The sequence below is a fragment of the Neoarius graeffei genome, chromosome 16 (assembly GCF_027579695.1).
Source record: "Neoarius graeffei isolate fNeoGra1 chromosome 16, fNeoGra1.pri, whole genome shotgun sequence".
NCBI classification, from domain to species: Eukaryota; Metazoa; Chordata; class Actinopteri; order Siluriformes; family Ariidae; genus Neoarius; species Neoarius graeffei.
In genome coordinates, this window is record NC_083584.1 from 11,150,646 (window position 1) to 11,165,063 (window position 14,418).

The window sequence follows — 14,418 nt, forward strand, 5'->3', positions numbered from 1 at the left end:
AGCTCCTTCCCCCTCGCACCGCTACCGTCCCTATAAACAACCTCCTTCCCCCTCGCACCGCTACCGTCCCTATAAACAACCTCCTTCCCCCTCGCACCGCTACCGTCCCTATAAACAACCTCCTTCCCCTTCGCACCGCTACCGTCCCTATAAACAAGCTCCTTCCCCCTCGCACCGCTACCGTCCCTATAAACAACCTCCTTCCCCCTCGCACCGCTACCGTCCCTATAAACAACCTCCTTCCCCTTCGCACCGCTACCGTCCCTATAAACAAGCTCCTTCCCCCTCGCACCGCTACCGTCCCTATAAACAAGCTCCTTCCCCCTCGCACCGCTACCGTCCCTATAAACAAGCTCCTTCCCCCTCGCACCGCTACCGTCCCTATAAACAACCTCCTTCCCTCTCGCACCGCTACCGTCCCTATAAACAAGCTCCTTCCCCCTCGCACCGCTACCGTCCCTATGAACAAGCTCCTTCCCCCTCGCACCGCTACCGTCCCTATCAACAAGCTCCTTCCCCCTCGCACCGCTACCGTCCCTATCAACAAGCTCCTTCCCCCTCGCACCGCTACCGTCCCTATGAACAAGCTCCTTCCCCCTCGCACCGCTACCGTCCCTATAAACAAGCTCCTTCCCCCTCGCACCGCTACCGTCCCTATAAACAAGCTCCTTCCCCCTCGTACCGCTACCGTCCCTATAAACAAGCTCCTTCCCCCTCGCACCGCTACCGTCCCTATAAACAAGCTCCTTCCCCCTCGCACCGCTACCGTCCCTATAAACAACCTCCTTCCCCCTCGCACCGCTACCGTCCCTATAAACAAGCTCCTTCCCCCTCGCACCGCTACCGTCCCTATAAACAAGCTCCTTCCACCTCGCACCGCTACCGTCCCTATAAACAAGCTCCTTCCCCCTCGCACCGCTACCGTCCCTATAAACAAGCTCCTTCCCCCTCGCACCGCTACCGTCCCTATAAACAAGCTCCTTCCCCCTCGCACCGCTACCGTCCCTATAAACAAGCTCCTTCCACCTCGCACCGCTACCGTCCCTATAAACAAGCTCCTTCCCCCTCGCACCGCTACCGTCCCTATAAACAAGCTCCTTCCCCCTCGCACCGCTACCGTCCCTATAAACAAGCTCCTTCCCCCTCGCACCGCTACCGTCCCTATAAACAAGCTCCTTCCCCCTCGCACTGCTACCGTCCCTATAAACAACCTCCTTCCCCCTCGCACCGCTACCGTCCCTATAAACAAGCTCCTTCCCCTTCGCACCGCTACCGTCCCTATAAACAAGCTCCTTCCCCCTCGCACCGCTACCGTCCCTATAAACAAGCTCCTTCCCCCTCGCACCGCTACCGTCCCTATAAACAACCTCCTTCCCCCTCGCACCGCTACCGTCCCTATAAACAAGCTCCTTCCCCTTCGCACCGCTACCGTCCCTATAAACAACCTCCTTCCCCCTCGCACCGCTACCGTCCCTATAAACAACCTCCTTCCCCCTCGCACCGCTACCGTCCCTATAAACAACCTCCTTCCCCCTCGCACCGCTACCGTCCCTATAAACAACCTCCTTCCCCCTCGCACCGCTACCGTCCCTATAAACAAGCTCCTTCCACCTCGCACCGCTACCGTCCCTATAAACAACCTCCTTCCCCCTCGCACCGCTACCGTCCCTATAAACAAGCTCCTTCCACCTCGCACCGCTACCGTCCCTATAAACAAGCTCCTTCCACCTCGCACCGCTACCGTCCCTATAAACAAGCTCCTTCCACCTCGCACCGCTACCGTCCCTATAAACAAGCTCCTTCCCCCTCGCACCGCTACCGTCCCGATAAGCAAACTCCGCCCCCTCTCGCTGTTACTGTCGCTGAAGTGCAAATTAGCCAACATTTATACTTTGCAATTAAACCCAGCTGCTGACTAGCTATCATTAAATAACCTGTTATACTCTTTTTCTTTTTTTTTTTAAATGTTGAATAAACTAAAAACAAATCAAGAATATTTTTACACACTAAATTGCATTAAAAATGCTTGGATGTATATGAATATGCATGAGCAGCTAGCTGGCTAATTAACTCGGATTTCGACTTCAGAATCCGAGTCTCAATTTGCAGCACCGTCATTTCGTCACTAATTGATAAATTTAAATGTCGACAAATCTGTCAAGATATAACATTACCATAGCAACCATTAATTTATCCATTATTATTAATACAGTATTAGCTCGCTTAGCACACCAGTCCTGCATCTAAAATAATCCAGGTATCATTTAATTATCCGGTTATATAATTAGCATTTTAAAAAGCGATACGTTTCGTGACCTCACAAACTGATTTCATGTGGCTCCGCCCCTAATTTGGTTATAAAGGGTTACTGAGATATTCTCCATTTTAAACAGAAAAACACTGACCCAAGCACTACTCTGAGGAGTGAGGAGTGGGTTATTTGCACACGATGTCTGAGTTCAGGGGGACTTTTGAGTTTTATTTCGTAAAATTTGTTTAAATCTGGACTGCTCTCGTTTCACTTTTTTTTTTCTGACTTAGACGAGCAAAAGCGTAACGAGAGGAGGGTTTTTTGGCGCACTGCGAGACCGGTGTGACCCCGCCCCCTCTTGCCGACAGAGCGCCCCCCTGTGTAGGGGCCGGGCAGCAGCGCAGTACCTTGTTGGTGCACTGTCTGACCGTGTTGATGAGCTCCTGAATCACCAGATCGATACATTTGAGACAGGGCTCTTTCAGCTTTACGATCTGCTTTTTCACGATGGCTTCAAACGCCAGGTCGGGGGTGAACAGGCCAGTTCTGAGAACATACAGGGGTGTGGGAGAGACAGACAGACAAAAAATGTACAGACAGACAGACAAAATAATAAGAGCATGGAAAGAGAGAGAGAGAGAGAGGGGGGGGAAACAAGGTCATGACATGCAGACAGCGACAGGTAAGAAGCTCAAAACCAAAGAATTAAAAAGAGAGTCAGTCAAAAATGATACGTGACAACAGGAGTGAAAAAGGTCATGAGCAAACCAGGGAGATGGAGAGAGAGAGAGAGAGAGAGAGAAGGAAAAATGAAACAGGCTGTCAGTACAGAACAAACGAGGCCGAGAGCAGACTGTGTGTCTGAACCTGAATCTATGGGAAACAGCCGAGTCGACAGTTTAAATTATCAAACACACACAGACAAACATTAATAGCGTATCCGTGCGTGTGTTAATATGACAGAGAAAAGCTATTAAGCTGAGAGAGAGAGAGAGAGAGAGAGAGAGAGAGAGAGAGAGAGGATTGGATACGCATGTATGTCGCACAACTGTCTGTGTGCAAGTGTCTGCATGAGTGTGTCTGTGTGGACAAATGCTGATAAATCTGTGCAAGTGCGCCTGTGTGCGAATGTCTATATGCACAAGTGTCTGTATGCGAGAGCGTGTGTCCAATTGTTCATGTTCACAATGTGGACCCAGTGTGGACAAATGCTGGTATATCTTTGTCCATGCGCGAGAGAGAGTGAGTGTCTGTGCGTGCAAGTGAGTACGCGAGAGAGCGTGCGCGAGAGTGCGTGCGAGAGAGTGAGCGAGCATCTGTGCGCGCGAGTGCGTGCGCGCGAGAGAGCGCGCGAGAGTGCGTGCGAGTGCGCGAGAGTGTGCGAGAGCGCGCGCGAGCCTGTGCGCGCGAGAGTGCGCGCGTCTGTGTGCGCGAGTGCGCGCGCGTCTGTGCGCGCGCGAGTGCGCGCGTCTGTGCGCACGAGTGCGCGCGAGTGCACGAGAGAGAGTGCGCGCGAGTGCACGAGAGAGAGTGCGCGCGAGTGCGCGAGAGCGCGCGAGTGAGCGCGTCTGTGCGCGCGAGTGCGCGCGTCTGTGCGCGCGAGTGAGCGCGCGAGTGAGCGCGCTTCTGTGCGCGCGAGTGAGCGAGAGCGCGCGCGTCTGTGCGCACGAGTGCGCGCGAGTGCACGAGAGAGAGTGCGCGCGAGTGCACGAGAGAGAGTGCGCGAGAGAGAGTGCGCGAGAGAGCGCGCGAGTGAGCGAGAGCGCGCGCGAGTGAGCGAGAGCGCGCGCGAGAGAGCGAGAGCGCGCGCGAGAGAGTGCGCGCGTCTGTGCGCGAGAGAGTGCGCGCGTCTGTGCGCGAGAGAGTGCGCGCGTCTGTGCGCGAGAGAGTGCGCGCGTCTGTGCGCGAGAGAGTGCGCGCGTCTGTGCGCGAGAGAGTGCACGCGTCTGTGCACGCGAGTGCGCGAGAGCGCACGCGTCTGTGCACGCGAGTGCACGAGAGCGCGTGCGTCTGTGCGCGCGAGTGAGCGAGAGCGCGCTCGCGTCTGTGCGCGCGAGTGAGCGAGAGCGTCTGTGCGCGCGAGTGAGCGCTCGCGTCTGTGCGCGCGAGTGAGCGAGAGCGTCTGTGCGCGCGAGTGAGCGCTCGCGTCTGTGCGCGCGAGTGAGCGAGAGCGTCTGTGCGCGCGAGTGAGCGAGAGCGTCTGTGCGCGCGAGTGAGCGAGAGCGTCTGTGCGCGCGAGTGAGCAAGAGAGCGCGCGCGTCTGTGCGCGCGAGTGAGCGCGAGAGTGTACGCGCATTTCTGTGCGCGCGAGTGCGCGCGAGTGAGCGCGCTTCTGTGCGCGCGAGTGAGCGAGAGTGCGCGCGAGTGCACGAGAGAGAGTGCGCGCGAGTGCGCGCGAGTGCACGAGAGAGAGTGCGCGTGAGTGCGCGAGAGAGAGTGCGCGAGAGAGCGAGAGCGCGCGCGTCTGTGCGCGCGAGTGAGCGAGTGCGCGCGCCTGTGCGCGCGAGTGAGCCAGAGAGAGCGTGCGAGACAGAGTGAGCGAGAGAGAGCGCGCGAGACAGAGTGAGCGAGAGAGACAGTGTGTCTGTGCGCGCGTCTGTGCGCGCGCGAGAGAGCGCGTCTGTGCGCGCGAGTGAGCGAGAGAGAGCGCGCGAGTGAGCGAGAGAGAGCGCACGAGACAGAGTGAGCGCGCGAGACAGTGTGAGCGCGAGTGCGCGTGTGAGTGCGCCCGCGTCTGTGCGCGCGTGAGTGCGCCCGCGTCTGTGCGCGCGAGAGAGTGCGCGTCTGTGTGTGTGAGAGAGTGCGTCTGTGTGCGAGAGAGAGTGCGAGAGAGAGTGCGTCTGTGTGCGAGAGAGAGTGCGAGAGAGAGTGCGTCTGTGTGCGAGAGAGAGTGCGAGAGAGAGTGCGTCTGTGTGAGAGTGCGAGAGAGAGTGCGTCTGTGTGAGAGAGAGTGCGAGAGAGAGAGTGCGTCTGTGTGTGAGAGTGCGAGAGAGAGTGCGTGTCTGTGCGCCTGAGAGAGTGCGTGTCTGTGCGTGAGAGTGCGAGAGAGCGTGCGTGTCTGTGCGTGAGAGAGAGTGCGAGAGAGTGCGTGTGAGAGAGTGCGTGTCTGTGCGCGAGAGAGAGTGAGAGAGAGAGAGTGCGTGTCTGTGCATGAGAGAGTGCGTGTCTGTGCGTGAGAGAGAGTGCGAGAGTGAGTGTGTGTCTGTGCGCGAGTCTGTGCATGAGAGTGTGCATGTCTGTGCGTGAGAGAGAGTGCGAGAGTGAGTGTGTGTCTGTGCGCGCGAGAGAGAGAGAGAGAGAGTGGGTTACATTATTGAAGTCATGCTTTTTTTCTGTGGCTGAAAATCATGTGGTTCAGTTGTGTGTTTAGCATGACGACCATGTGACATAGTCTACATCGTGACTGCACGTATGCACGTGCGTGTGCAAGAGAAGATGATGCTCTGGCTGCAGCAGGTCTCAGTGAAGCTCCACTTGCCTGACACCGTGGACGTTCTTAATGGCATGACTGATCTCTCGCCGCAGCTCCTTCTCATCAAACACGATCTGATGGACACAGAGACACGACAGAAGGGGACAGAGGGAGTCGGTCAGTTAGTGTGCAGCTGTAGGGATGTCAGGAAGTGTGCGCGCGCGCGCATTTCACCTTGACCAGTTCGAAGGGGAAGCGCTCGTGGAAGATGCGGTTGATCCTGGCTCCTCCAGACAGCTCCACTGTGTCCACCTGATCTCCTGAGCCCTCGATACACTTCTCAAAGTCCACGCCGAACTGCTGCACCATCCTGGTGAACACACACACACACCCCGCAGGGTTATTCTGTGTACTATCCAAGTGTTTATTGAGAGACGTTCAGAGAGGAGAACAGGACTCACTGCAGCAGAGCCTTGGTCTTGCGCGTCGGGTCGTCAGGACGGAAGTTCTTGTACTCCTCCACCTCTTTCTCCAGAGACAGGAGCTGCGACTGCAACTTACTCCGTAAACCAGGCAACGTGTCCCGGATGTGGTTAGTCAATTGCTGCGAGAGAGAACACACGGAGAAACGGCTTAGTTGTTTTTTTTTTTTCTGAGGACATGAAGCCGATATCGGGCTGCACAAATCATAATCCTGTTAGTTAGCTCACAACGAACTGCTAACATAACGTAATGATGTATGGTGAGCCGATCAGCGAGGTTACGATCAGGAAACTTGCTCAAAGAGAACAGTGTAATACATCATGTCGGCATCCTCGATTAAAAGTTCAAAATGGACCAACCTGGGCTGGGAGAGTGGGTTTTCATTTTTGGTGCTTATTTATTTTTACCTTGTTGTTGTTGTCTGTTTGTTCTACACAAATGTAAAACTGAACATGATTATACTTGCTTTGAGATGCTTCGTGATGTGAAGTGTCGGCCTAATAAAACAAATTTATCTCATCTCATTATCTGTAGCCGCTTTATCCTGTTCTACAGGGTCGCAGGCAAGCTGGAGCCTATCCCAGCTGACTACGGGTGAAAGGCGGGGTACACCCTGGACAAGTCGCCAGGTCATCACAGGGCTGACACATAGACACAGACAACCATTCACACTCACATTCACACCTACGCTCAATTTAGAGTCACCAGTTAACCTAACCTGCATGTCTTTGGACTGTGGGGGAAACCGGAGCACCCGGAGGAAACCCACGCGGACACGGGGAGAACATGCAAACTCCGCACAGAAAGGCCCTCGCCGGCCACGGGGCTCGAACCCGGACCTTCTTGCTGTGAGGCGACAGCGCTAACCACTACACCACCGTGCCGCCCACAAATTTATTTTTAAAAGTTAGGTCATGGACCACAGTGGTCTGTTCTTCCATCACATTATTTTAGATACTATTTGAGTCTGACGAGCATCTTTATTTTCTCTTAACGTGCTTAGGACGCACCCGGGTGAATATATTTAATGAAAACTAAGACTAAGGGTGTATTCAGACCAGGATAGCTCGATAGTTCACTTGCTTTGGTCCAAACCAAATGTTTTTTTTTTTATTTTTTCATTTTGGTGCAGTTCGCTTTCACGCTGTACATTTTAGTAAGCGGACCAAAATCTGTCAACAAAGCCACGCGCCCTGAGGTCGTTCAGCTATTGGTCAGAGACGACACGCGCACAAAGTGTCAAGTTCAAAAGTAGTCATGGAGGCTTTCCGCGCTGTTATTCTTTTTAATGTCATCAAAGCTATATGTTTTTTCCAGTTTTTACTGTTTTCACAATTGTGCGATTACGATGCTGTTGTACAAGTAATTTATCAACGACGCCGACAAAGGGCAAGGTGGCTACGGAGGACAGCGCTGATGAGCGCACATCATGTTGTGACAGTTCTGGCTCTTCACGCAATAGATGAATTTCTTTTTTGCGTCGCTAGTACCGCCACTTTTTGAAAGAATGTCCCTGATTTTAATGTAGGTCTGACGGAGTTTCTTCACTTTTAGCCGACATTGTTCTGGGGAGCGCGTGAACCCCGTCTCCTTCATTTTCTCACTGAATACAGCAAACACGTCGGCATTTTTGTGTGTTCTCTCCAAAAGCTCAGATATGTGGACATCTGCTCATATATCCACAAGGGTGCGCGTTTCTTCCTCGGCCCACGTTTGCCCCCTACTCATTTTTTGTACTAGCCTACCACTGGTGACTGAACGACTGTTGTAAGATTCCCTTGACAACCGAAACAGTGTTTGCACTTTGCGGTGGAGTGTCAAGACTGTTTCCCATAATGCTCGACAAACGACAGAAGCTCCCGAGGTACAAAAAAGCAAAACTGTCGGATTAGGTCCGGTCTGCTTTCACACCTCCAAAAGATCCGCACCAGGGTTCCTTTGGTCCGGACCGAGTCCGACCTTGCAGCTCGGTCTCGGTCCGCTTGTTTGGTCCGGACCAGAGTTCGGTGGTTTGTATTCAGACTCATTTAACATTCGTGGTTGTCCAGCGCTCTGCGCTTTAATGCTTGGCGTGATGTTCCGAGCGATGTTGCTCGGTGGCGTCGCGGCGGCTGTGCAGGCGGTTTGGGACACACCAGTGCTCTGCGTGGCGGAGCTTCTGTGCTCGCTTTGTGGATCCACGGTGTGGTGTTCGAGCGATGTTGCTGACAGCGTCACGGCGGCGGTGCTGGAGATGTGGGACTCGTTTTCATGCGCCTTTTGGTGGGACTGTGGCTGCTACACCACTGGAATTACATCCTGACTCCTACATGGTGGACTTTTTATTTTTTATTAATTTATTCATTTATTATTTTAAATTGTTATTATTTTTTTCTTTGTCTATAATTGTAAAGCGTCCTTGGGTTTCTTGAAAGGCGCTATACAAGTTGAACTTATTATTAGTGGTAGTAGTACTTGAGAAATGCGATGTATTCCATGGTATAATTTTCTTCTGCATCGCATCGTATCGAATCTCACTGCATCGCATTGTGTTAAAATGAAATCGTACAGTATCGCACTGTATCGCAGTAGGTTGGAAAATCGTATCGCATCTTACCATTGGTAATTTCATGAATCGTTAATGTATCGAATCGTTGGCAGTGCATCGAGATGCGTATCGTATCGTGTTGATGACGAAGATTCCCATCCCTACTACATATCCACCGGGTGATTACACTGAAAAACGTGATAGTCTGGATATGAAATCTGCTCGTCTCGGACATCCAAGCTACTCACTCGGCCACGTTTGTATACAATATTCATGTACATTTCTAAAAATGTACTTCTCTAAATAATACAGACTCTTGATATTCATCCCCACAATAATGATACAAATCTTACAGTGTTTTATAACGAATAAATGTTTTCTCCTTTCACTGACTTGTTCAGACTCACTGTGCGTCTTTCCTTCAGGTCTTTTTGCATTTAAATATTTCCAGATGGTGTATGACGACGCTACAGTGATGCTTGAAAGTTTGTGAACCCTTTAGAATTTTCTATATTTCTGCATAAATATGACCCAAAACATCATCAGATTTTCACACAAGTCCTAAAAGTAGATAAAGAGAACCCAGTTAAACAAATGAGACAAAAATATTATACTTGGTCATTTATTTATTGAGGAAAACGATCCAATATTACATATCTGTGAGTGGCAAAAGTATGTGAACCTCTAGGATTAGCAGTTAATTTGAAGGTGAAATTAGAGTCAGGTGTTTTCAATCAATGGGATGACAATCAGGTGTGAGTGGGCACCCTGTTTTATTTAAAGAACAGGGATCTATCAAAGTCTGATCTTCACAACACATGTTTGTGGAAGTTGTGGAAAAGGTTACAATACAAAACCATCTCTAAAGAGTTTGGACTCCACCAATCCACAGTCAGACAGATTGTGTACAAATGGAGGAAATTCAAGACCATTGTTACCCTCCCCAGGAGTGGTCGACCAACAAAGATCACTCCAAGAGCAAGGCGTGTAATAGTCGGCGAGGTCACAAAGGACCACAGGGTAACTTCTAAGCAACTGAAGGCCTCTCTCACATTGGCTAATGTTAATGTTCATGAGTCCACCATCAGGAGAACACTGAACAACAATGGTGTGCATGGCAGGGTTGCAAGGAGAAAGCCACTGCTCTCCAAAAAGAACATTGCTGCTCGTCTGCAGTTTGCTAAAGATCATGTGGACAAGCCAGAAGGCTGTTGGAAAAATGTTTTGTGGACGGATGAGACCAAACTAGAACTTTTTGGTTTAAATGAGAAGCGTTATGTTTGGAGAAAGGAAAAGACTGCATTCCAGCATAAGAACCTTATCCCATCTGTGAAACATGGTGGTGGTAGTATCATGGTTTGGGCCTGTTTTGCTGCATCTGGGCCAGGATGGCTTGCCATCATTGATGGAACAATGAATTCTGAATTATACCAGCGAATTCTAAAGGAAAATGTCAGGACATCTGTCCATGAACTGAATCTCAAGAGAAGGTGGGTCATGCAGCAAGACAACAGCCCTAAGCACACAAGTCGTTCTACCAAAGAATGGTTAAAGAAGAATAAAGTTAATGTTTTGGAATGGCCAAGTCAAAGTCCTGACCTTAATCCAATGGAAATGTTGTGGAAGGACCTGAAGCGAGCAGTTCATGTGAGGAAACCCACCAACATCCCAGAGTTGAAGCTGTTCTGTACGGAGGAACGGGCTAAAATTCCTCCAAGCCGGTGTGCAGGACTGATCAACAGTTACCGCAAACGTTTAGTTGCAGTTATTGCTGCACAAGGGGGTCACACCAGATACTGAAAGCAAAGGTTCACATACTTTTGCCACTCACAGATGTGTAATATTGGATCATTTTCCTCAATAAATAAATGACCAAGTATAATATTTTTGTCTCATTTGTTTAACTGGGTTCTCTTTATCTACTTTTAGGACTTGTGTGAAAATCTGATGATGTTTTGGGTCATATTTATGCAGAAATATAGAAAATTCTAAAGGGTTCACAAACTTTCAAGCACCACTGTAGATCATATGACTCCATATTGCCTGGGAATGAGTGTAAAGGAAAGTAGATAGTGTTAGAGTAGACAGGGTGTTGATGGGTGGAGTCAGGGGTGTTGTGGTGAACCTGGTTGAGGGTCTTCTGCAGGTGCGGCGTTCCCATTCGCTCAGCGATGTGTCTGTAAGAAGGGTGAGAAAGGAAGAACTTCCTCTCAGCAGCCAGAGCAGCTCGGATGTCCTTCCTGCCGTCGATGTCCTTCTGGCTGCGGTTCACCACGCCGACGTAGCCTGGAATGAATGAACCAACACACATACGGTGTTCGACTATATAACTGGTGCGTTTGAACGTGTGTGGGGTACATGTCCGCGAGCCCCACCTCTGCGCAACGGCAGCAGCTTGTTCTCCAGGATGTCTCGAGCGTCCGTTCCCTCGTCCATCAGGTCCAGCTTCGTGATCACGCCGATAGTGCGCAGACCTGCACGAAAATACACGTACTCACACTCACAAGCCTCTCCAGGAGAGAATTACAGAGCTTTATACTACAGCGCCGCTGAATTCTCGATTCTGACTGGTCATCACGCCACGTCACTGCTGATTATTTTCCCAGAAGTACAGCGCGTCCTACCCTGAGGGTCCACCTCCTTGGCGATCTTGAGCGCGTCGGAGTTGGCCAGGTCGGTGTTGGCCGGTGTGACTGCGAGGATCAGGCAGCTCTCTTTAGTGATGAACTGTAAGAGCATGTCCCGGATCTGATGCTCGATGTCCGGCGGCTGGTCGCCCACAGCAACCTTGGTCATCCCTGGCAGGTCGATGAGGGTCAGATTCAACACTGATGAACAAAAAGAAAGAGAGAGAGAGAGAGAGAGAGAGAGAGAGAAAGAGAGAGAGAGAAAGAGAGAGAGAGAGAAATTTTATAGAACGGTGAGGTTTCCTTGTAGATTACAGAAAGTGGTGTGTGTGCGCGCGAGAGAGATACCGTTAGGGGAGTAGACTCTCAGGTTGATGGGAATGGGGGAGATTCCTTTATTCGAGCCCGTGATCCTGTCCGTCTCATTCTCGATCTCCGCACGAACCTCCTCAAAATCCACAAACTTCTTCCCTTTACAGTGCAGGAACTCAGCATACTCTAAACACACACACACGGTTCTTGTTAGACTCAGGGCTGTGAGCCATGCGAGTGCTGGGTGCGAGTGCTGGGTGCGAGTGGTTCATCTGAGAAAACACACTCACCTGCTTTGTTGTTGATTAGCTGCAGAACAAGAGGCCTGCGAGTGACGATTCCGGAACCACGAGGGAGAAAATCCCTGCAGACACAGAGAGAGTTTCAGTACGCGGTAAAGCAACACTCAGGGGAACAGAGAGAGACTGAAAAGAAAAGAAAGGGCAGACAAACAGATGGACAGGCAGACAGACAGACGGTGAGTGAGTAAACGAGGCAAACCGACAGGAAAAAAAGAGAGACAGACAGACAAGCCAGGGCAGAAAGACAGGCAATCAAAGACAGATGGAGCAGACAGACAAACAGGATAGGACAGACAGGGCAGACAGAGAGGTAAAGGCAGATAGATGTGGAAGACCAACAGATCGGGGAGAGAGACGGGTAGAGACAGACAGATAGGGCAGACAGACACATAAATGCAGAGACAGGTAGAGACAGATGGGGCAGACAGACAGATAAATAGGCAGACAGGTGGAGACAGATTGGATAGACAGACAGACAGATAAATACAGACAGACAGGTAGAGACAGATGGGGCAGACAGACAGACATGTAAAGACAGATGGGGAAGACCAACAGATAGGGCAGACAGACAGATAAATACAGAGACAGACAGATGGAGCAGACAGACAGACAAATACAGACAGACAGGGAAGATAGACAGATAAATACAGAGACAGGTAGAGACAGATGTGGAAGACCAACAGATCGGGGAGAGAGACAGGTAGAGACAGACAGATAGGGCAGACAGACACATAAATGCAGAGACAGGTAGAGACAGATGGGGCAGACAGACAGATAAATAGGCAGACAGGTGGAGACAGATTGGATAGACAGACAGAAAGATAAATACAGACAGACAGGTAGAGACAGATGGGGCAGACAGACGGGGAAGACCAATAGATAGGGCAGACAGACAGATAAATACAGAGACAGACAGATGGAGCAGACAGACAAATACAGACAGACAGGGAAGACAGACAGATAAATACAGAGACAGGTAGAGACAGATGGGGCAGATAGACAGACATGTAAAGACAGACAGACAAGACAGACAGATAGGGCAGAGAGACAGATAGGGCAGAGAGACAGATAGGGCAGAGAGACAGGTAGAGAGAGACAGACAGATAAATACAGAGACAGGTAGAGACAGATGGGGCAGACAGACATGTGCAGTGTGAGACAGTCACTCAAATTAGGTTTGGTTTTCTGTGGCTTGTGCATCAAAATATTCTTGGAGGGAAAACAGATCAGATGAGTTTTACTGTCTCATGAGGATCTCCATCAACACAGAGAGAGAGAGAGAGAGAGAGAGAGAGAGAGAGAGAGAGAGAGAGAGAGAGAGGAGATACACACACAAACATGTATATATGGGTCTGTCTCAGAAACTGGGTACTGTGGGGTCCCCCGCTAAATATACTCTCAGTCAATAAACTATACGGTTTTGAATGGTGATGTTGGTTTTAATTTGAAATAAAATGATGAAAGAAATAATCCAGATAAAACTAAATCTTTGATGTGAATACTCTATTCAGAATTTGGCAAAAATTCTGTAAATTTGTGGAAAAATGGCGGCTTGATCTGGGACACGATAAACGGTCGACTACATCGCATTCCCTTAAAAAGGTTGTAGTCCACTGAAAAGTCTACAGTTATCACTAACTGCATTTTAAGTTGTAACTTTATCCACCTAAGGATCGGTGCGCTCACAGAATAATCATAACCGTAATAAAACATCATGCAAAATATTTCATCACCGTTGTAACTCCGTTTTCCGCAAACCAATACGATCGTGTGTTTTGATCTAAACGGAAAGCCTCAGGGTCGAGGTCACTACCTCACCAAAAGTAGCAACTTAAAATCACTACGCCGTATAAACATTTAGTTATAAATCTGCGATTTTGTTTTTTAAAGCGAAAGCTGAACGTTAGGTATAGAATATGTTTCTTACAGAATATGTTCCGATGGTAGCTGCTCTTGTATGAATTTCTGAGCTATAAAATGAGTTGTGGTCTATTTTTTACCGTAGCGTGTTATTTGTGTGCGGGGAAGGACACACATTTACAATCTGCATGTGTCGAATGGAATTTTCCACTCCAGCAGTTAGAAGTTGATCGTGCTTCCATTTGCGGTCTCTCTGTTACGCGGGTGATCTGTTCGGACGTTATCGCTGAAAAGGTGAGTTTTGACAGTTTTATTTTGTTTTAGTCTTGCAGTATAAGGCAGTAGAATGTTTCTGTTTCATCTTACTTTCATATTTCGTAGTGTTTGCGTATTTTTGGCCAATATTTTGCAACCATGGTCAGTTTAGATCGAACTTTTGATAGAATCTACGGCCAGTCATTTTGCCCCGCCCCCGCCTCGCGCTCCGTCCGGTGCGGTAGTGATGTCCCGTTGCTCGCGCGCCGCAGCAGAGACCCGCGCGACCTTCAGCCGGTACAGTCGCTGTTCTTTTACCACCGCCGTTATTCTCGTCTTTCCGGTGTGTTCTTGATTTTTCCATTGTGTCCTATTTCGCCATATCAAAT

The 14,418-nt window shown here is 50.0% G+C and overlaps 1 protein-coding gene across 4 annotated transcripts in view; it reads right to left on the reverse strand.

Annotated features, from left to right (window-relative positions):
• The window catches only part of dnm2a (dynamin 2a), a 117,637-nt gene that overhangs the window by 57,461 nt on the left and 45,758 nt on the right, over positions 1-14,418 (reverse strand). For 2 of the 4 annotated variants that reach the window (XM_060942481.1, XM_060942479.1), the window contains exons 2-10: positions 11,903-11,976; positions 11,649-11,798; positions 11,298-11,501; positions 11,049-11,147; positions 10,799-10,959; positions 6,125-6,267; positions 5,898-6,033; positions 5,730-5,797; positions 2,659-2,797 (exon numbers count right to left, since the gene is read on the reverse strand). In XM_060942481.1, the coding sequence (XP_060798464.1) occupies positions 2,659-2,797; positions 5,730-5,797; positions 5,898-6,033; positions 6,125-6,267; positions 10,799-10,959; positions 11,049-11,147; positions 11,298-11,501; positions 11,649-11,798; positions 11,903-11,976 (1,174 nt within the window). The remainder of the gene's footprint in view (positions 1-2,658; positions 2,798-5,729; positions 5,798-5,897; positions 6,034-6,124; positions 6,268-10,798; positions 10,960-11,048; positions 11,148-11,297; positions 11,502-11,648; positions 11,799-11,902; positions 11,977-14,418) is intronic. The other 2 variants (XM_060942482.1, XM_060942480.1) reach the window with 1 other exon arrangement.